General features: G+C 41.5%; 1 protein-coding gene across 1 annotated transcript in view; it reads left to right on the top strand.

Moving 5' to 3' along the window:
* The window catches only part of SLC6A5 (solute carrier family 6 member 5), a 61,219-nt gene extending 39,139 nt beyond the window's left edge, over positions 1 to 22,080 (top strand). Inside the window, exons 13-15 of the mRNA XM_060278844.1 lie at positions 12,828 to 12,928; positions 18,824 to 18,991; positions 20,973 to 22,080. Coding sequence (XP_060134827.1) covers positions 12,828 to 12,928; positions 18,824 to 18,991; positions 20,973 to 21,128 — 425 coding nt within the window. The 3' untranslated portion in view covers positions 21,129 to 22,080. The remainder of the gene's footprint in view (positions 1 to 12,827; positions 12,929 to 18,823; positions 18,992 to 20,972) is intronic.
* Positions 22,081 to 23,244: the final 1,164 nt, after the last annotated feature.

Here is a 23,244-nt window from a genome sequence, read left to right on the forward strand (position 1 = left end):
CAGATCAATTTGTGTGGTACACAAATAAGAATATAGGTTCACAGCAGCCAAGGTTCAGGTTCTAATAATGGCTTAATAATGATGGTACACTCATGCACTTTTAGTTTGTATGAATGCAATTAGGTAAGTGATATAATGTTTGTAAGCAATACAAATGCAAAGTGTGTTTGTATGGAAAGGCACAAGTAATATAAAGAATTTGTTCTTAGTAGATAGCACCCACTGCTTTTGTCTGAATGCCTGCTTTAAGCAATTTGAATAACTTAATTAGGACAATGACCTGTAATAATAGCTTATCAGTAGCACACACCTTCTCCCCACCAGTTATCTTGCAATACACTGTGAATTGCAAGAAAATAATATGTCTTGGATGTATGGAAATTTCTGCTTCCAGTTTTCAGAGAGTGGCATGAGGTATGACTTTTTAACAGTATACTGTAATATCCAGGTTTATGTTGTCAGAAGACTCTGAAGAATCCAAGTTTTGAAGGCTGCAATCTTCAAATCAACTACCTTAGGAATCATTCCACCGTAGGCACTAAGAATGCTATTCATATATAATCTGGGAATTGCAGTCCCTTCATGTGTCTGAGTCTTGCTTGCACATCTCCAGTCCCTTATCATTGTACATGTGAAATATGACATGACCACAACCAGTTTGCTCATATCTGAGATTAGTATTTTCATAGTTGAAGGCTGTCCAGGCATGACGTTGCCTACCATATTTAATGCGATAAATTAAGCACTGCCCCTAGCCTCACTCTTCCTTTTCTGAAAATGTACATGTCTTATCTCACGTTGTTGGAAGATTAGAGAATACACGAAAGAAGTTATTTTATATTTTCATTCATGAACCTTGCAAGGATGTTAAGAATACAGCACTCCGCTGTCACCCCAGTCTGTTCAAGGGTATCTGGTTTCTTCCACAATAATTCCACAATTATCCACAATAACTGATATTGCAGTTAAGACATTCCTTTGTGCAATTAAGTAAGATTTTGTGACAGATCTTGTAGGGAAACTAGAGTTTCTGAGTGTGTGATAAGTTTGGTAGATTGTAGCCACAGATTGTCTGATTAACTGGGGGGAAAATCTGTCAGTCAGTCGAGCTTATTCATTTAATTTTCACCTCCACAAAGTCATTTCTAAAAAGACACCAGTTACTGAAATTTTAAGAAAATAGGAAAAATAAAAGCTCATTATTTTAGAAGTGGAGTGTGAAAAGTGTTGACGTGAATATAAAGGATATTTACTATCATCTTGGAGTGGTGGGGTTGAAACAAAAGTCAACTATCTTGATAAGCTGATCAGAGATTTGGCAGTTGAGGTTTTAGTAGGTGAACCAGCAAATCTATTAAAAAGTAGCACAACTCTCTGCGTAGAACTAAGTGGTAACCAAGAGCCTTACAGGTAAGGAAGTGGCTGCTTTTGAATAATTCTTTCTCAGCTTCTTTCACATTATGCCACCAGATGTCCCCAAGACCATCTGTGCTGCCTGTGATTACTTTCTCACTGACTCATTGTCTATATCAGAGAGGATCTTGTGCTCAGTTCCCATAAACTCTAGGCTAATGACAGCTGCTTTATTCAGCATGAGAAATGAGCAGGATGGCCAGCAGAGAAATAACTTAAATAACTGTCTCTTTGTACACTTCTATGTTACGGATGTGGGGAACAGGAGCTATGACTCTTGGATTCCCAAATGGGTCCTGATGTCACTTTCCCCACTCCTCTTCATAAAACATGCTTGCACTAATACCCTAATCTGTTCTAGGCCTGCAATGGCACCACCGTTCATTTAGTCACGCTAACAGATCTGCAACTGAATTCTTTTGTGTATGTGGATCTGCTGCTTCCATTGGAATTAATGTGTATCTCCATGTGCCTATTTGAACCCAGATGGATTTCTAGAGAAGGGCTGAGTCCTGCACATTCATGAAGTTCCCACTATTGTAAGAATAGGTATGCTGGATCAGACCAAAGTGTCCTGCTTCCCACAGTAGTCAACCCAATATATTTTGGAAGTCTGCGAGCGGAGCTTGAAGGCAATACTCCATTGCTTCTCAGTGACTGATTTATTGGCATACTCACTGCTTCTGATTTGAAAGGCTCTATATAACCTTTACAGCTTGTAGCCATTGATCGATCCATTGTTTCTGCAGGTCCTTTTATTTTCACTCCCTTTCTTAAGGATTTGCAGCATAGAATTTGCCATTTTCACTGATACTGTACACTACATTTGTTTTTACTGACAACTTCAAGAGCAGTTTCCTAGCTAGTCACTACCTGTTCATTTGGGATTTTTTGTCTCAGTGTGCATCATTTCACACACACATGAAGTTCCATTTGCTGTTTCGTTGCTTGTCTTTCCATTTTGGTGACACCCATTTTTGGAAGCTCTTTCCAGCCTAAAAGATTTTTCATAACTCTGAATAATTTGATGTCTATTATGGCAGATGGTGATCTGTGAGTGCTTTGGGTTATTTTCCATTCCAAAGCCAGCAGTGAGAAAGTCCTGGGCTTACACAGGCAGTGTTGACTGGATTACAGGCAATCTAGGAAATTGCTGGGAATGTAAAATGATTTCCGAAGGCAAGCTAGTAACTGAATTGTGACAAGCAGGGAGAGGCAGTCTGAGAGCAGCTCAGCCAATGCCTGAGTGATAAGTTGTTGTGACTGAGTGGCCCAAACCATTGTTTATAGTACTTTTGATGCCTTTCATCAAATGAACCCTACTGGGTTGGTAGCTGGCCACCCACAGCAGTGGTGCTGAAGAGTAGGCGATACGGTAGCAGGGCAACAATCCTTCTTTAGCAAGATGCTACTGTATATGCACAGGGAGAGTAAGCCTTTGAGTCTCACTGCCAGAATCCAGGCACTGGGTCTCATAAGAAGAAATGAGAGACCTGGATAACTGAGGCTGCACCATGTATGATAAATATTTAAGACAGCTTTTCCCAACCTGGTGCTCTTTAGATGTTGTTGGTCTACAGCCCCAGCCAGCATGGCCAATGATCAGGCATATCAGTGTAAGAAGAGGATCAGGCCAATGGTCCAGCTTCCTGTACTTACAGTGGCTATCCAGTTGCCTGTGGGAAACCCAAAAGCAGGACCTGAGTTCACCCACACTGTCGCCACTTGGGATTCCCAGCATCTGTGACTCAGAAGCATACTGCCTCTGACAGTGGAGGTGGAACATAGCCATTGTGGCATGTAGCCATGGATATCCTTATCCTCCATGATAGGAATTGTAGTCTAGGAGATCTGGAGAGCATCAGTTTGGGGAAATGTGTTCTAAGAAATTGCCAGTTTCTCACAATCAACTATTCATATTGGTAAAGGAACCAAGTCATGTATGGAAACCAATTGATGCTCGAAGCCTGTTTCCATGGAAACCAACGGAAGCCATAGGTGTCCTCATCCAATAAAAGGATTTGGAACAAAATAAGCTGCTGACAGATCTCTGAGTCAGAAGTGGGGAATATCCGTAACAGGACTGTGTAGTCTGTAGATTTGTGATGGAGTGGGGTTCTTCTCTCTCTCTCTGCCTGTACCTTTTAACAACAGCAACTGCAATATCCCAAATCGCTGCACCAGATGTTGTTTATGAAATGGGTGATTGCGTACTGCTGTATGTCTCAAGAAGGAAGCATTAAAGTGTCAGGCATCTCTCTTTACATCTTCCAGTTTGACTTACTGTAAATGAATTGAATACTCGCTGGATATATTGCGAGGCGTTTCAACTTTAAGACCTGCTTATAAGATTTGTATTGCCCCTTTGTGCTATTTTATTGTAATAGAAACACATTACAGACCTAGCTGGAAGTGGAAAGAATTCTCATAAAACAGCATCCTTACAAGCTATAAGAAACTTGCACTTAGAGAGAATACAAACTGGGTGCTATTCCTGCCTCTAGCAGAGAATTCCTGGCAGTCTCCCTTTGCTAGCCATTTCCTCCAGCTCTGCTAAGGGATTGTTGATAGTCAGCTAAGCTGGTTTGCTTACATGTTTAACTGGTAAATTGGAAACTGAAAGTTTCAAAAGATCAGGAGTTCCTGACTCTTCTCTCTTTCATCCTGAGACAGATTATCAAGCAAGATTCAGGGATGAGTTGGTGGATTTCACAGCTCTGTTAAGCATAAGAGAGCTGGGAATTTTTCTCTAAAAATATTGAGCTATCCTTACCCTGGAAAAAACTCACCAGTCTTGCTTCTTCCCTTTGTCTCACTCTTGCTCTTCACTATTTCTGTCTTCGCCTTCTTTTTCCAAACCCTACTTTTCATCTCTCTCATTTTCCTCCACTTAAACTGTCCAGCCAACATTACAAGTGGTTTTCTTGCTATCAGATTCAAAAGTCTATATTCTAACCTTGTCCCGCTTGATCTTTCTGCTGCCTTCTATACAGCTGACCTTCACCCTGACTACTTTCATACCTTAGGAATGTAGAAGTAAATAGCTCAGCATTGTCTACAGTGGTTCTCCTGAGCCTTGGACATGAGAGGGTCCCTAGATGCCAGGGACTGACTATGGACTTTTTGCATGCAACAACATGTGCTCTACCACTGAGCTATCATCCTTCCTTTAGGTTTTCACAGTTCTGTTCTCTTCCTGACAGTTTGCTTATTCAGTAATCCCACATGTGGGATGCTCCTCTGCTTCACCCCACTCTGTTGGGCTACTTCAGGGGTTTGCTCTTGGTCTTCACTGTGCCGCCTGCACACTGCCTTGAGTCATCACAGCAAATGTCATGGGTTTTACAACCACCAGTATAACGATGACACCTAATTATACCTCTCTGCCCCAGAACTGTCCCTCTGTCCAGTCCTGTATACCCAATCCATCTGATAAGTCTGCTTCCATATCTTTTTGTCATGACATACTCAACGTGTCTAGGACTGAAGCATTAATCCTTCCTTCGAATCCCTTTCCCACTTAATCACTCTTCATATCCATCAGCAACATCACTGTTCTCCATTGACAGTGCCTTGAGGGTAGGAATCTCTCTATTTTTGTCTATGAAACTCAACCCAGCACAGTGGTCACTGGTGGTACCATAATACAAAATCCCTGAAATATATTGACACTCCTGATGTAGGCAGGAATTCCTGCAGGATAACAGCCAGTGCTTTTTTCTGGGGGTACTCAAGGGTGTGCAGTACTGGCACCTTTTTTTCTAGAAGAAAAGCACAGGTGTTTTTTTTCTTCTAGAAGAGAAGTCTGCTTAAGGTGGTATGGCTGGGTGGAGGGGAAATGGATGAAAGCTACATTGGTGTCTGAATGGTGCAGCAGCACTTGTATTGACCCTAGGCCATTTGGCCCCCACTTAGGCTGCAAAATGCCTTGAACCAGAACTGCCTCTGAATCGTGACTGTATGTCAAACCCTTTACTTTCCCTCACATACACATTATTACAACTTGGCACATTTCATTACAAATTATTACTCTACAACATTTGGTCTCCTAGTGATAGGATCAGACAGTTCTGTTCTTTTCTAGCTCTCAGTCTGTGCTGATGTTATGTTTTCCAGCATGAGACTAATAACTATAATGGGAAAACATGCAGAAAGCGGCATTCAACAGTTTGTACGAGTGTTGGATTATCTTCCTCGCTGCCCTTCCTCCTCCACCTCAATGGATCAGCCGATAGCTTTGCAAGTGCATTCGGGGTTGTGCATGTGCATGTATGTATATGTCTGTGAGGTAGAATAAGACACTTCAGTCACTGGTCTTCACATATGATTTCTATCATAACTGTATCTATATTAGGAAAACCTAGCCTAATTTTAGTTTTGCAAGCAGTTCTGAAGAGCTGCATGTGTTGTTTGGCCCCTCCAATTTTGTCTCATAAGGAAGCTTATAGAACAGTATTATATTGTGAGATCTGTCCACAGGTTACACTTAACACAGGTACAAGCTGTCTTGACATATGTACAAGTGTTTGTGTGTGTAAAAGTGTACACTTCTTGCTTTGTAAAACAGCCAGGTGTTCTTCCACCCTTTAAAAAATGATGCTTTAAGCAAGAGTTGCTCTCTTAGTGTAATGTGTTTACATGCCTCTAAGCAGATAAAACAGCATGCCTGTAGGGGGAAGAAAGCCTTTCTAAAACATCTTAAAATGCTTACAGTTCCTACTCTGTATCTGTAATATGAAACTGCTAAGAAACACTTCTGTGCTATTCATGTCTTGACCACTGAGTGGCGGGAGTGAAATGTCAATCCTTACATTTGTTGCTTACTCTTAATCTCTCCACATTGACTGTTGTTACCGTGAAACACTTAATATTTACAGAAAGAAAACCTATGCCTTCATATTTTTCTCATATCCATTTAAGCCCATGCTCTAAACTTTGAGACTGAGTTAAAACCATGAACTAAGCAAATGTATTTGGATTTCTATTCAGTATTTATTCCCAAGCCTTTAGGATCTATGGCAGTTACCTTTTCTAAGTATCCAAAAGGGTTGGAATGTGTATTTTTGAAGGAAATCTGACACGCCTACTGCTTTATTGTCAGTGATACAAGTTTAGGACATAACAATAGCTCTAAAAGTTGTGAGTTGTGCTAAAATACCTGGCAACCTTGGATTGCAAATATATTTGAAACAGAAGTCTGTTCCTTGTTTATTTCTCTTCTGCTGAGATCCCCAAGTAGCCCTTTTCTTTGTAAATAGATTTATACTTCATGTTTATGTTGCTTGCCTTTACAACTCAGCCACATTTAACCACCAGAAAGGCTTTTGAAACCGTACAGAAACCTGCACCACCTGCTGAACCGGAGGTGAAACTGGGATGTGTTTACACCTCGTGAACAGCAGCGACCATTATTTCAAATGTCTGTCAGTTCTCAGCGGAATCTATCACCTGGCTCCTGCCTGTGCGGCAGTCAGTCACAATATTAGGTGATGCTCAGACTGACCGCAGTAGCAGTAAATTAAGATGGGTAGGATGTATGCCCTATCCTGCTTTCTTCTTCCATACAAATAGGCCTTTTCTCAATGGCAAACAGAATGCTATTTAGCTGAACTAGAGTTTCTCAGTTCCATGCTGCCTATGGAAGCTGATATGTCTGGATGCTAATTCTACCCTTGAGCATGCCCGGGTTTTTTGGTGGTACAAAAGAAGCTGCGTCTTGCGGGAGCTCACACACACACACACACACACACACACGCCTATATAACTGGTGTCCTGCTTGAAACAAGCTGCCTCTGTTTTGTGGGATATCTGTACTTCAAAGTATAAGCCTTAAAATAGTAAAGCCATGATACCAATTTAGACGTGAATAAATGTATTCCCCTGGTTATCCATAGGAAAGCTGTTAGTTGTCCCCTGTGTTACAGAAGCCCAGCTGACCTCATCTAGAAGCCAGGCATTTTGTGTCACTAGTCCCACTCTCTTCCAGCAGAGATTTGACAGGCAGCCTCACTTTTGACTTTCAGCCATTTCTTGAAGTCATTTTTATTCCACCAGGGCTTTGCAGCTATTTAATTATTACCTTGATTATTCAGTCACCTTAATTAGCATTGCATAGTTGTTGTTATTTTTATTCTAAACTTTAAAAAGCAGCCATAGGTGATCAGTGCTTTGGACCAAGCCAAATAGCAGCTTTGGGGGGGGGGAGAGAGAGAGAGAGAGAGAGAGAGAGAGAGAGAGAGAGAGAGAGAGAGAGAGAGTGAGAGAGATGATTTTTATTAGAATTTTGATATGGGAGAAAGGGTCATTGTGGTCCCAGTTCTGATCATCTGATCAGACACATCCACTCCCTACTGGTGAATGTAACTTAAAAACTTCCAAGTAAGAACCATACAATATCAAATTACACATTTAACTTAAAAATGTAACTTAGCATGTTTACTTATCTGGTCTTGAAGGCACATGAGACTATAACCTTCCTGAACCTAAGCAGGCCTGAGTCTGGTCTGTGCCTTGACAGGAGACCTCCTGGAAACCACAATTATGCCACCTTGGATTCCACAACTGAAGCAAGGTGGAATATAAATCAAAACAAAAACACCAAAATGTAGTATGGTACTAATACATTTCTTCTGAATTTGCCTGTGGGGGGATTGGCTAAGGGTTCTTGTACAGGTCACAAAGGATGTTTTGTTGTTGTTTTAAATCTTCCACATTGCTTACAGGTGAAACTCGGAAAATTAGAATATCGTCAAAAAGTGCATTTATTTCAGTAACGCAACTTAAAAGGTGAAACCAATATATGAGATAGATGCATGATGCAAAGCAAGATATGTAAAGCCTTTATTTGTTGTAATTATTTGTCATTAGGCGGGCCAATTATTAATGGAATGTAATTAATAAAATGTAATAGCGATGTTTATTTTTGTATTATTGTAACTATTTGTTTTATTACTGTGGAATTTCCAAAAGAAAGCATTTGTAAAAATTAAAAGAAAAAGAAAAAATAATAAGTTGCATTACTGATATAAATGCACTTTTCGACGACATTCTAATTTTCCGAGTTTCACCTGTAGTTGAAAAGAATTCAATTTTTCACTAGCTCCCTTCTCTTCTCTTTTTAATAGTGCATAAACAACTTTTTAAAGTGATACATTCTAGGTTAAAAGGCATTCTTAGAGCAACTGGTAAAAGCACCCTTAACAGGAGTAACCATGTCTACTCAGAAGTAGCTTCTACTGGATTCAGTGGGGTTCCCTCCCAGGAAAATGCAGTTAAGATTACAGCCTTCAGAGGTGCTAGCTAAATTTGGAGTGCCATTTCTCTTTTTCTCTCCAAATACGCTTTCAGTTTGATGTGTTATGTCTCTTAATTCAATCACTAGTTTACCACTTGAGTAACATATTTCTCTTTATGTTTACTATTTTTAAAATAATAGCAATAAGCAGGTTGTTATTGCACTTGTCTTTTGGTATTTAGTTCTTGTTCCATGTTCTATTCACTGAGCTCTCCGGTTTTTAAATTGGAAAAGAGGGGGGGAACATTTTCTGAGGATTGTTTCATTAGTTCTGTATTGTAATCTTACCCCAAACTGGCAAGCATTCCACATGCATACACAAAAAGCATTAATTTGCCATTTTCTCAGATTAAGAGTGAATGATTAGTAAGGCCCTATTAGGGCTTCACACTGCATGTCATAAATCGCATGCATAATCCTCATTTACTTTATTGTGAAATGCAAGGCAATGCACAAAGAAATATAAGCCAGTGGAAAAAAAGAATCAGTTTTAAACTAAATTGCTTTCATCCACTTCTCTCTGCACCCTTGCCAGAATAATCAAAACCATCTTTATTTTTTATTCTTCCTTAAGGACACAATGAATGCTCAGTTAGTTTCTTTCTGCAAGAATAGCCTCAGGAGAGAGAAGTAAAATGGCACTGTTTCTCATTTCTGCTCTTATATCTGTATTTTATACTTTTATTTAGTTTAAATTATGAACCGTAGCATGCGAAGGCAGTTCAGTATAGACGAGATGGATCCTGACTACCAAAAGTCATTCCTCACCAAATCATTCCTCACAAATACTCCCTGTTCCGATGTTTATTGTTTATCTGCAATTAACCAACACTCATATTGTGTAGTGCTGTTTGTAAGCCAGTCACATAATTGCTCCTGCACAAACTCCAAACATTGCCATCCTTCCAACTCCATGGATGGAAGGAGATTGATTTCTTCACCTCTTACCTTTGGCCTTCACTTTCTTGTGGTCTTGTACGCTTTCCCATGCTGAGAAGGAAAACAAAGAGTTCTAGGAAGCAAATATGGGGAATGACACGTTTAGATATTTAGATATGGCCCTAAAAAGTCCAGTGTTGGAATTGGAATTGGTCACAATGTCTTGTTCCCAAGGTGGAATTTTGATCTCCTACTGGAAATTGGAAATGACATATTCTCATCCATTTTATATGTCCTCTGTGGCAATGTCTAAAGGTGTTTCACAAGTGATTCTATCTCTCTTTGGACATTCTATTCCTCCTTGTGATTAGAATAGAAAGGAGGAGACGAGAGAAATATGCTAGCTCAGCCCCTTACTGCTGTCCTCACCCCCCTCCTATCATATGAAGGAACAGAATGCCTGGATAGAATGGTACAATCCTATACATTTCTAATCAAAAGAAAGCCCTGCTGAGTTCTTGGACTGCAACCTGCTAGTTCGGTGCTATGAGAAGTAAATCCCACTATATTCAGTGTGAGTAGCTAAAGCCTTGTGTTCTGTTTTTACTTGGAGGGGACCTAAACACCAAAACAGAGAAGTTACACATTTCATTTTGTTTCAAGGTGGGAGGGCAGGGGTTCCTTAGCAAGTGAATATTTCATGACAGTGGCAGTTTTTCAGTGTGGTGTGTGGGGTTTTATGAGACAAATCTGTTACCAGACAGTGGTAAGGAATAGCAGTGTGAGGAATAGCTATGAAAAGTCAAGGGGGGGGGATCACGCTGTCCAATTGTTATCTAGTGCAAAATGGTGCTGTGCTGCTGCATTGCACGTTTGAAAAGAAAGCTGCATCAAATCAATATTAGTCCCTTTTTATTAAGACAGAAGGCGCCTGCTGTGTGCATAGAACTGGTGCAACAAACTAGATAATGTGGCAATCTTGTGAAGGCATAGCAAACAAAAGAGGCAATGGACTGAAATAATGTGAGAATTACAGTCCTGACTTTATTACTGACGTCAAGGGAAACAGTTCTATTGATACTGGGGAATGTTTTTCTGGATGAATTTGTTGGTGGTGTTTTATCTTGTAATTTTTGTTCGCATATTACTTAATATTCAACTAAATTTCAGTCCTTGACACCCACTTTTAAACAGTGAAGTCAATATGTTATATCCAAGATGGTGTTACAAGAGGTGTTTTTTTTGGGGGGGGGGGAGTAGACTATGCCTAGAGTTCCTTCTAATCCCTGGCTCTAGCAAGTGTCAAAATATAAGCCAGGCTAACTTCCTGATGAGGTGTTCGCCTGGGTGATGGGCCATTATGGGGAACCAAGGAAACGGGCTCTATGTGAGATGATAAATCCCCCAACTTGTGGATAGTTAGAAGGGCAAAGCCGGAATTTGCAGGGATGTGGGTAAGAAGAAAAGCAGCAATCCAGAGAGAGAGAGAGGGAGGAATATCTGATTTCTGTTTGAATTCAAGGGTGCAGCTATGGGAGAAACAAGACCCTTTTGGGGTGTTAATGCTGTGAATGCCTCCACCATGTGCTCAGTTTGTATAAATTTGTAAACCATATATCATAAAGCCACCTGGGGTGCCAATTTGAATGACATTTTTTGGGGGGGTGGAGCAGGTAAACCCCGCCCTGCATAATCGATCACAAGATGTGACACATGCACACCATTTGAATGGCAATGCCTACCAACTGGGGGGGCTCAAACATTTTATGGGGGGGGGCTGATCTGACCTTGGCCCCTAGGAGTTGGCTCCTGTGAAGACACCACTGTGCCTCACTGCCTCATGCCAGGAATCTCACACTGTTTGGAGATCGGGGGGACGTGCAACAATATTTATTTATTTGATTTCTATACCGCCCTATACCCAAGAGTCTCAGGGCGGTTCACATAAAATATCAAATACATAAAATCAAAACAACAACAACCCAATAACCCCCCCCCAAAGAGCTAGCATTTTAAAAAGGGTATAGGATGTAGATCAGTGTTTCCCAACCTTGTGCCTCCAGCTGTTTTTGGACTACAACTCCCATCATCCCTAGCTAGCAAGACCAGTGGTCAGGAATGATGGGAATTGTAGTCCGAAAATAGCTGGAGGCACAAGGTTGGGAAACACTGATGTAGATCAAGTCAGGCAAAGGCCTGGTTAAAAAGGAACATTTTTGCCTGGCGCCTAAAGGTGTATAGTGAAGGCACCAGGCGAACTTCCCTGGGGAGAGCATTCCACAGATGTGGAGCCACTGCAGAGAAGGCCCGTTCCCATGTTGCCACCCTCCTGACCTCTTGAGGAGGAGCCACATGAAGAAGGGCCTCAGAAGATGATCTCAGGGTCCGGGTAGGTTCATATGGGAAGTGGCGGCCCTTGAGGTATTGTGGTCCTGAGCCATTTATGACTTTATAGGTCAAAGCCAGCACTTTGAATTGGGCCTGGAAACTAATTGGTAGCCAGTGCAGTGGGCCAGAATTGGTGTAATATGCTCAATTGCATTGTGTTAAATAAATACATAAAATATTATTTTGCACACCCTGAACTTTGTTTTAGAAGCCTTTCTCCCAGCTTCTACCCCACCTATTTGTCTATAGAGGGGATGTTAATAACCAAGAACAACAAACAAAACCTGGCCACAACCATTATTCTGATTTCACCAGTTACAACAGAATTATTACCAGCCCGACTAACAGAGCTATGTGTTTTTAGGGACTGGGAGGAGGAATGATTGTGTTTTTTAAAAGTTTGCTTTCAAGGGAGCAATTCCACAAACATTGCTGTTGTGTGTAACTTCCATTCATTTCAATTAAGTTTTCATGAATCTTCATTGCCACAAAAAGGAACACCACATTTTCTTTAGGGGGGAAATGAGAAAAATAAATATATGATCCTGCAGAATTGTAGCAAGTAAAAAGGCATAGGCTTTATCCTTTGTGTTTCAAAAATGGGAGGAAAAGCCAGAATTATGTTTAATATTTATTACAGTACCAATTTTGAGAGTGTAAATAATTTATTAGGATGGCTATCCATATAATAACCCACATTATACCATATGGTTAGAATGCCTCTTGAAGAGTTGGGCTGACAGGTCACAGTGTCTGTTCCCATAATTAGACACAAGGGAGATCACAAAAGCTATTTTGTAAGCTGCAGCCTAGTCTCTTTTGCATTTTGCATTTACATTTGTTTGTTTTACAGGCTTGCAAAGATTTTGTGAAGACATTGAGATGATGATTGGATTCCAGCCAAGCATATTCTGGAGAGTCTGTTGGGCTTTTGTGACCCCAACTATTTTAACAGTAAGCATCAGAAGAAGGGGGTTTCAATTGAGAAGGGAAGACTATCCTGAAACATCTGTTTCTTTCTGACACTTTTTCTTCTTCCTCACCCCTCACTGCTACTCATGCAATAATTGCTGCAGCATCTGTTAGCTAAAGCTGCTATTTTTGAATGAAACAAAAAGAGATTTCTACAATGTATTTAGAGAACAACCATACCCACATTCGCCAATGTTGATGGGGGGGGTAAGATTGCATGTGTTTATTTAGCTCTCTTCCAGCCTGCATAGGTGGAGACAAGTGCCACTAGGTGGGTTTTTACTGGGGAGGGGGGAACTCCACCACAGCGGGGGAGGGGGAAGATGTCCTTGTTTCATTTAGTCAGATTGAAAACTACTTCCAGTTGTAGCCAATGGAAAAGCTCTGACACTGGGTGTGGTGGAGCAGGGTGTTGTCAGTTTTGAATGCACTGGATCCAAAACCATGGATCCCTGTGTTTGGGGCCCCTCTGCTACACAAGCTTGGAATTACAGGAAACACCACCACAATTTCCCACTCTGGCCAGTGCAAGCTGGAAGGCTTTGGAGCTGATGATGGATCCATCATTCTGCTCCTCCCTAAGTATTGCTCTGCCAAATACTGCAATGTAACTTATCCAAGCTTCTAGTATCACGGAATAATCTTTATTCATTAGATGGCTGCTTTCCCTTTATTTCTGATCCTTGTTTTCTGTTATTCCATACAGTGTGTGTGTGTGTGTGTGTGTGTGTGTAAGTAAACAACTTGTCTAGATGGGGATAATGAGGCAGCAATAAATTCTCCAAAACAAGCCCTATTGAAATGCACTGAAATGAAGTAACTTGCTCTTGCATAGCTCCTATCTATTTTGGGTGAAAAAATGTCAGTGGTTGTGCTCAATGTTCTCACTCATGCATTAATGAAATTATACTGTGTGCAAGTATGATCCAAACAAGGATGTAAAGTATATATAAAAACATAGGGTGGTGGTTTTTCTATTGTAAGCTTCAGTTCCATCATAGGTTAAATGAGAGATGCTTTGTATTGCAGTAGCTGCAGTCCTGCCTATAGTTAATGACTTACTTTAACTTATTAAGTTAGGCAGTATGACAGCTGCTTTGTAGTGAGCTATCATGCTAAAATGGCAAGTATATGTATATCAGAATCAAAGCGGTCCATGCAGTTGACCTTGCCCATGTGGTTCCAGTCAGTAGCAGCCAGTTTGCTGGGTCAGAGCTGTCATCCCAACACTGGTGATGCTGCAGCTTACCTGGACGATGCAAGGTAGAGAAAGGTCAAGGCTGTGTTGATGCCCTGGCAGGAGCACCGGATTGGCTATGCTGGTGCATCCATGCAGCCATGACTTTGGCATCACCCTGTCCTGCCCTGCGGCATCCCATCAAGGAAAGCCGCAGCTTTGCTGGTGTTAGGACAGCTCCACCGTAACACACCAGCTGCAGCTGTTTCCAGTATACAGAATCTCACCTTACACCACCACCTGCTCACATAATATAGGGGGATCCCTAAGTCCTAAGTATTTCCTACAGTATTAGCACAGGAAAAACAGCTGTGTGGCACTGGGAGGAATGAACACATGCAGCCTAACCAATGTGAAACTCTGAACCTAATTGTATCTGTCAGTTTGGAAAGGGCTAAATCTCAAGCTCCAGTTTTGCTAAGGCTCTCACAGACGGAAATGAACCTCATGGCAGTTGATAGGAGGAGTGCACTTGAGTAAGCCATATGCTTAAATGCTCTGTTGAAAAGAGATGCCATCTTTCTAAGAAGTGAGCTTGTTTTTGAGGCTGGGTGGAGTAATGTGTTGCCAAGTGTTCATTTCTCTCTGGAACAATGGCTGCTCTCTTAATCAAGTTCACTTACTGAAACTGAGTCATTGTGACAAACCTTTCTAGTAAACATGGCTTTGCTTTCTGTGCACAGCTAATGTATTCCAATGCAAAGCACAAGATACATTTTTTTTAAAAAAAATGTTTGTGCAATTTAGCAGCAAATGATTCCTAGTGCCACTAGGTGCCACTCTGTATCAGGAACTTCAATTTTCCAGTGCTAGATATTCTCCCTCTCTCTTTGTGTGTGTGTGTGCGTGTTGTAACAGAAAAAGGGAGGGGAAATCCATTAATATTTCTATAGTCGTCAAGGTCAATCTGCAAACTGCTACAGTGTGGCACCCACATTATCATCATTGGGGTGGGGGAATTGAACAAAGGCATTTATTATATAAGCAGACATAATCACATATGCTTCCTGACGTCTCTCCTATTTTATTGCAGTTTATTCTTTGAAGTATTATGGGCATACCTTTGTATTTTAAAACAGATTAATGACCAATTTCAGAATTTTAAAGACAGAACGGAAGAGCCGTTTGTTCACATTGCCTGTAATCTGAATCCCAGGGGAAGGAACACCCTACACTTCCTTCTGAACATGCCCCTATACTATTATATTCTCTTAGCACCTGTTATTTGCACTGAGATAAAAGAATCCATCACCCCCATCCTCCAGACCTGAACATCTTATTGAAGGTAGAACGTTTTATACCCTTTATGTCCAAGTGTTAGAACCTGGGAAGAAAGTCTGTTTCTTCCCAGACTGAAAGCCTAACTACAACAATTAATCCAATAGTTTTAAAAATCAGTACATTTAAGCATTTCTACTGTAGATTAAAGCTAGGGGCACAAGTCCTATCAGATGTGACTGTGTAAGGTCCAAATCTGATGTTGCATTGACCTCTTATTGAAAAAAGGACTAAATTCTGGTACCTTGCTATGGTCCACAGGGTGGAGCCTAAGAGTTCAGGGATGAAACCTCATTAGGAAAAGACCTACCCACTTGCCCAGGCATTTTATATTATATGTGATTTTTGCAATTGAGTTCTATTCTGTGGGCAGCTATGTTTGTTTGTTTTGCCTTCTTGTGTTTTGTTATGCCTATTTGTTAGTTTTAAATTGTATGTTGTATAACTGAATTTCATTCACACACCACCCTGAAATCTTTTGATGAGTGGCTCAGAAATCTTATAAACAACAAAAAAGTGCAGATCCTTTCAAAATGTTCTGCTCATATAAGGGGCTCAGCTATTGTATATGCTTCCGCTAAGCAATACCAGCCACACAGATTTTCAGATCACAATCCATATTTCTACTGGGTTACATTTGCTGGAAAGCAGAGAATGGCCTACACAAAGAACAGATTTCTCCACAAGGTTAGCTATACCACACCACAGTTCAAGTTGTGTGTGTGCATCATATGATCCAGGATTTATGTGTGATGTAGGAAATACACACACACACACACACACACACACACACACACAGAGAGAGAGAGAGAGAGAGAGAGAGAGATGAATTATACCAGGAGTGGTTGGTGTCCTGATGAATGCTTCTTGCTCCAACCTCTTCTATTCTATTCTGAGTAGGTGTAGAGTCCTGTTCTGGTGGCAGAGATAGGTTACATTGCAGCCAGACTGGCAGCAAACTGAAAACTACAAGCAGGTTGAATTTGCTTTATTGAAGGGCTGCCCCCTCTATCTAGCCCTGCAAGTAGGGTTGCCAGACTCAATAGAGGACAGGGTTTCTGTGGCTTTGATTGCCCTGCTCTCTTTTGAGTCTGGAAACCTTAAAGAGAAACCAGCTTGGAAATTAAACAAAGGGTCTGCTGGTTTCTCTTTAAGGTTTCCAGACTCAAAAGAGAGCAGGGCAATTAAAGGCACAGAAGTCCTGTCCTCTATTGAGTCTGGCAACCCTACCTGCAAGGTGTCTGCCATTTGACTCAGTTGCTGCCTGGCACGTGCCCGCTAGGCACTGACCTCCCCCCCCCCTTTCTCCCTGCCACCATTGCCTCTTGTGGGTGCAAGTGAATGAGGCTACCAGCAGAGGCAGCTTGCCTTCTCCACTGCCTACCTTCTTGTCCAGTGTTTCTCAACCTTTTTTGGGCCACGGCACACTTGTTCCATGAAAAAAATCACAAGGCACACCACCATTAAAAAAGTTAAAAAATTTAACTCTGTGCCGCCCTATATTGACTATATTCTCCCGCGGCCCAAAGTGGTACAGTCCAGGCAAGGCTCTGCCTGCCCCCGGATTACAAGGGCGCGCGCACTTCCAGGGGAGCTGCGGGGTGGCTCAAAGGCGAAAGGTTACCTTGGCTGCTGCTTGCGAGTAATTCCGGACCGCGAAGCCCAGCGTCCCCCGCGCAGCCATGGCGAAGGACGGGCGAAGGAGGCAGGGGAGGCGGAGCAACCTCGATGCGGCTTAAGGGGGGCCGGCGGCAGATCTGGAGCGCGCCTCCTTGGGGGCCTCCCTAGACTCTAAAACCACCCTCCAGTCGTTTGCACTGAGCTTTGGGAAAGAGGAGGAGAAATATTGCTTTCCGGCGGGTCAGTGATGACAATTGGCGGCCGCCAGGCACGTGACAATGCAAATTGCCCTTCTCGTCGCCGCACGTCGCGGCACACCAGCCAGCGTCTCGCGGCACACTAGTGTGCCGCGGAACAGCGGTTGAGAAACGCTGTTCTTGTCCTCACCTCCTGGCCTGCTCACCACCTGCAGTCCTCAGCAGTAATAGCATCAGTTTAAGTGAATAACAACACCAGAAAAAGAAATAATAATTTGGGAGTAGAGGGGATTACAAAGGAAACAAAATAGCATTTTCTTCCCTTGTCCAACAGCAGGGAAAGATCCCGGGTCCCCTAATGTGTCTCGTTCATTTTTGTTGACATGAAGCTGCATGTATCTCTCCCCCCCCCCCCCGCCCCGCCTTTAGAAAACAACAACAAAGCAGCAAAGAGAGGCTGTGTCTTTAAGCTGAGGAAATGTTGGAGAAGGCACTGCCCAACTCTTTCTCTACCAGCCAAAATCTACCCCTTTTCTGCTCACAGTCACCCCCAGGTCACTGTCCTACCGAAGGGAAGAAAGATACAGTATGGAACAGTAACATGTGTAGAGTTCTGTTCATAACAGAGGAAGTTTTTCACACTGATAAACAGGCATATACAGTGGAACCTCGGTTTATGAACACATCGGTTTATGAATTTTCGGTTTATGAACGCCGCGGACCCATCTGGAACGGATTCATCCACTTTCCATTACTTTCAATGGGAAAGTTTGCTTCAGTTTATGAACGCTTCAGTTTAAGTACTCCGTGGACCATCTGGAATGGATTAATTCACTTTCCATTACTTTCAATGGGAAAGTTTGCTTCAGCTTATGAACAGTTTATGAACAGACTTCCGGAACCAATTGTGTTTATAAACCGAGGTACCACTGTAGTGCTGTACATAAGACCGGGAGAAAGCCAACCTGCATCTTTCTTGTCTTTGTCTTTGTTCAGACTAACATTTGCTGTATAGGAATAGTTAAGGTTACTTTTAAATGGATCTACTGTACATCTCACGAGTTGTCATTTTTTAATATATGCATTAATGGCAGCAGTGTTATAAACCTTCTGTGTTAAATTATTGTAAACGTAGGCAGTTCATAGATGTTACTGAATTATGCACCAGCAGAAGCAGATGCATTGCTCTATATACAGTAAGTGCAATGAAATAATAATACAATTACATTCAGTTACACTGCCAATAGACTGCATAATAAAGTTTTTTACAAAGTTTTGGTCTCATTCCCACATGTAAATATAACTTGATTCCATTGATGTCTGTGGAATTATGCTAGGTTTACACTGGTACAACAGAGGCTCTGATCTGATTATAGAAGTATATTTATTGTAGTATAATGATATGGCCTGTTTATGTGCACGTACAAATTCATAGTGTTTCAAATGAATCAAATTGTGTGTGTATGTATAATGTACTCATACATTTCGTACAGTTTGTATCCAAGTGTGTTTGCTGACGGTTTTGTTGTTGTTGTTGTTTACCAGTTCATCCTTTGCTTCAGCTTCTACCAGTGGGAACCCATGACTTATGGCAGCTACCACTACCCAGGCTGGTCTATGGTACTCGCATGGTTGATGCTAACTTGTTCTGTTATCTGGATTCCCATTATGTTTGTGATAAAAATGCACATAGCTCCTGGCAGATTTATTGAGGTAAGTCTTACACCTTATCTTCCATTTTTCAGGATATAGGATAAGGTTGGCCTCTCACATATTTACACCAGTTTCCAAAACAGTGATTAGAAAAGGAAAAGAATTACATCCCATTAACATAATAATGATTCAGCATTGATGGAGTGGAGTTGGTCCACATTGCCTTAGAATATATTGTTGCACACAAATCTTCTAGCGGTGTGAGATTCCTGGGGTTCCAGGCCCTTACCCAAGGGTTTGGTTTCCATGGAATGAGGGACAGCGGAGACTATGATGTCTTTATGAGATTTGGTTTATTTACACATATAGACAACCTGAGCCTACGATGGAGGGGGTCACAACATTAACACCCCAGAAGGCCTTGCTTCTCCCATAGTCACAGCCTTGGATTCAAATAGAACCAAGCATGTCTCTGTCTCTCCAGTTTCTGCCTGCTTCTAGCCCCCTCACACACAGGAACACCCACTTCAACTCTGGTCCATGTCCTTTTTTCTTACAGCCAGGTGAGGTACCGGTAGGGGCCCAGCTGTTTGTTCTCTGGTACAAAGCCTCTTCCTTTGTTACCCTAACAGCCCATACTTAGAGGGGCATTAGCTCACCAAGCAGCTGGCCTGGCTATTCCAAAAATTGAATCTCTGCTGGATCCAGGAATTAGAAAGGGTTTAGGGCTAGGCATATAGCCTAACCGCCCACAACAATATTTAAGGGCCTGTTCTATTGATATAATGGAGTCAAGTTGAAAGATTTTAGACCTAATGGATGAGGCAAGACACTCCACAGTCTGAACTGTTGTTGAAATGGTATGTAAACTGCTTTGAATACTTGAAAGTACTATGCGTTCAATAATACATAAAATTGCAAATAATTGTTGCACTAATAAATAAAATTGCAAATTTTATTTAGGGGACAGGGCCCGGTTTCTGGGGATTATCATTTCTTTTCTTTCAAAATAAGCAAATAGCAAACATAGCTTTTGAGTTATCAAGTAGTGACACAGCAAAGCAATAAAAACAGGAGTTGATTGTTTTGCTTTGATTCTTCTGAACTACCTGTAAAGTGAGTTAATACCTATATCAAAATCTATTGCATTTTTCAGGCTGCCACCCCTTCTTTCTCAAGTCAGTAACTTTGTCCATCAAATTCTAACCTTAAGACGAGTAGCTTGCATATTCAAAAAACCTGCCATCACTTCTTCTTTTAAATAATATTATCCAAAGTAGTGCCAAAACATTGCATCTTGTCTGAAAGGAAATTATTTCGCTGAAGCAGTTATTTCATTTTCAGCACAGTATCTGGAGTTACTCAGTTCATTACAGTCAATTTGGGAGGCAAAGGTTGCAAGCTGGTAATTAAGCAGAAATTAAAATAACTGATATGGGGGCTTGATTCCCTTTAATAGGCAATCAACATATAATTGTTCCCTTTTAAACCATCATAAATATGTTTTTCTTTGCTTTTTTCTATATAAAATTCACCAGTCAAATTATTTATCTTTAACAATGACTTCAGTCTTTAATTGTCTGCATCTCTGCAGAATTAACCCATTGTTTCCCCTCCACACATAGTACTAACATAATTTGTGATCTGATAATTAAAATATTTGCATAGTCCTGGCACTGTATTACTTTTTGGTCATCTGTATACTTTGGGGAAATTTGCTAAACAAAAATCCAATTATCTTCATGCAGCAACCTACTGCTTAGATGATTGGGCTAAATAACTGAGCACATGTCCTTTGGTGTGTGAATTTGGTGATGGGTGTCTGTGATTGTGAATTGTTTTCATGTGCCTGATTTTGGGGACACAGGAGAGAGACAAGATGCGGAAGGCCGATAATTAAAACCTGAATACTTTTTTCTATTAGCCTTGTGGAAAACAAACAGGGTATTGTGATATTACTGTGCAGCGTAATTAACATATCATTAATCCTGATCTGCTTTCTGTAACTTTTTAAATTCTCCCTCCCTCCTGCAAATTCTAGAGGCTCAAGTTGGTCTGCTCTCCACAGCCAGATTGGGGACCATTTCTGGCTAAACACCGTGGTGAACGATACCAGAATATGATAGACCCACTGGGAACGTCTTCCCTTGGACTTAAACTGCCACCGAAAGATATTGAACTGGAGACCCAGTGCTAGTAATTCCCCCACTTGTGGCTATGTTGTACAGCCCATTCCTTTTATCTTTCTTTTCTTTTCTTTCTTTCTTTCTTTCTTTCTTTCTTTCTTTCTTTCTTTCTTTCTTTCTTTCTTTCTTTCTCATTGTCCCCTTTCCTCCTCACAGTGCCTGAAAGTGGTTGCTTAGAAAGTAAGATATACCGTTGCATGCTTGTAGTAAAGAACTAGATAGACCACTTTAAGTACTGGGTTTGGTTTTGACACACAGTGGTGCCCAGACATACATTCATTGTGAAACAGTGACAATCAGTCAGTTGCTTTGGGAAATTGCTTCCGTGAGCGCTGGGCCAATCCTACTTTATCACACAAATAGTTTTTGTTCTGCTGCAGTCATATGAGTGGGATACAGGTTGCTGGCACCATCTGGGAACACCATGAGCACTGCCTCTGGTTTAGTTTTGCTGACAGACAAGTGGGTTGGCAACTATATGTTGTGCTGGGCAGATACATCCATGGCTGCCATCTTACTGTTGGTTTTCACACACAAAAAAGTGAATGTGTTACCAAAACAACCATCTAGAACAGAAGTACCCATGGCCTACTTTCATGACCTGCAAAAACCGGTAAATATAGGGGCTAAAATGGCGGGGAAAATTTACTAGGTTTGCCTGAGTGTGTCAGAATCACAACAATTTGTTTTCCTGCTCTGTGGTAATTGATTTTAAAGGACATTAAATTAGGCCTGGGAACCATCTCTGGACCAAGTGTCTTAATATGTAAAATTATTGGAATACAGTACTACAACTAAGTGGTTGGGCTGCCATTTTGGCAAATCCTTTTCATATCTATTTGCCCCAGCCTACAACCACCCTATTATCTTAATGGAATGTGTGGCCATAACCAGGGCCAGCTCTAGGTAGAGTCCTGGTGGTGCGGGGTGCCGGGCCGGTAGGCGGGGCGCTGTGCGGCGAAGCCACGTGGAAGCCATGCTGCGCCCTGTGAGGGCAGGGGCGCCGGAGCAATCTCCGCCCCTCAGCGCCAGGGCGCCCGACCTGCTCGAGACTGCCCTGGCCATAACTGGATATATAGCTAGGAGAAGAGTCAGGCTAGTGGCCTATTGATCCTGTTCCTTACCAAACCTGACATGCGGGCAGCCCTGAAACTTGCTATCTTAGACCCAGTCGGGCCAAAGTCTTTCTCAACCTGAGATCTCTTTTAATGAACATTCTGAGGTTTGTAAACAACAACAAAAACCTGGAATATAATACACAAAAACATGTGCTCTCTGAATTATGGCCCTCTTTCCCCTCATCCTCCAGTTATTCTGCTTCACACACAAGCTGGAGTTGGTTGTATGAAACAATTTAAAATTGCAGGATGCAGCTGAGAGTTAGTATGCAACATATGGGGCTAGATTCCTACCTCGGTGATGCCAGATACAAAAGTTGAAAGACTCCCCTCAGTTTGAATTGAATCTTCCAGCATTTGCACCATAGGAGCTGAATACAGCCCACTGATTCTGCCAACATGTCTTCCATTCAGTGGCTGCTAGTTACATTGGCACTAGCAGAGCTGCTTTGTAACGCATACAAGGAGACAGCCTTTCAATATAGTGCACTAATATAATATGATACTTGGCATTGGTGTGGAGAGAGATTAATGAGCCTTTCAGGCTCTTTTAAAGGTGTGTGTGTGTAAAATAAAATAAGAGCATGATGTTGAATAATGTAGGACACAAAGCTGTATCTCTGTTTTGAAATCTGATGCAAGAGAGTGCCAGACTGAGGCAGATGGGCACCCCTGTCTTAATTAATTTCATGCATTTCAATTAATACTCTACTAGGTTTTTATTTCTGTTTCATCAAAATGCCTCAGTTCTTAGTATTTTGAAATATCTTAATCATTTTGGCAAACTGAAGAGAGGGAAGAAAATGCAAGTCCTCATTTTAGGTTTGTCTCAGATATGTTTTCCGTGCTTTCCACTCTTCCGTTCACACTCTCTCCTTCTCAAGAAGCCATCGCATAATTTGTGCCTAATTTTATATTCTTACAATAGTATGTATATCGTAGCTTCTACATAGAAAACAGTTGTTAGCGTTTAGCTCTGTAGATCATCTGTGTCTTTTGCCCCTGCTAT

This window comes from Zootoca vivipara, chromosome 1 (genome assembly GCF_963506605.1).
Source record: "Zootoca vivipara chromosome 1, rZooViv1.1, whole genome shotgun sequence".
Lineage (NCBI taxonomy): Eukaryota > Metazoa > Chordata > Lepidosauria > Squamata > Lacertidae > Zootoca > Zootoca vivipara.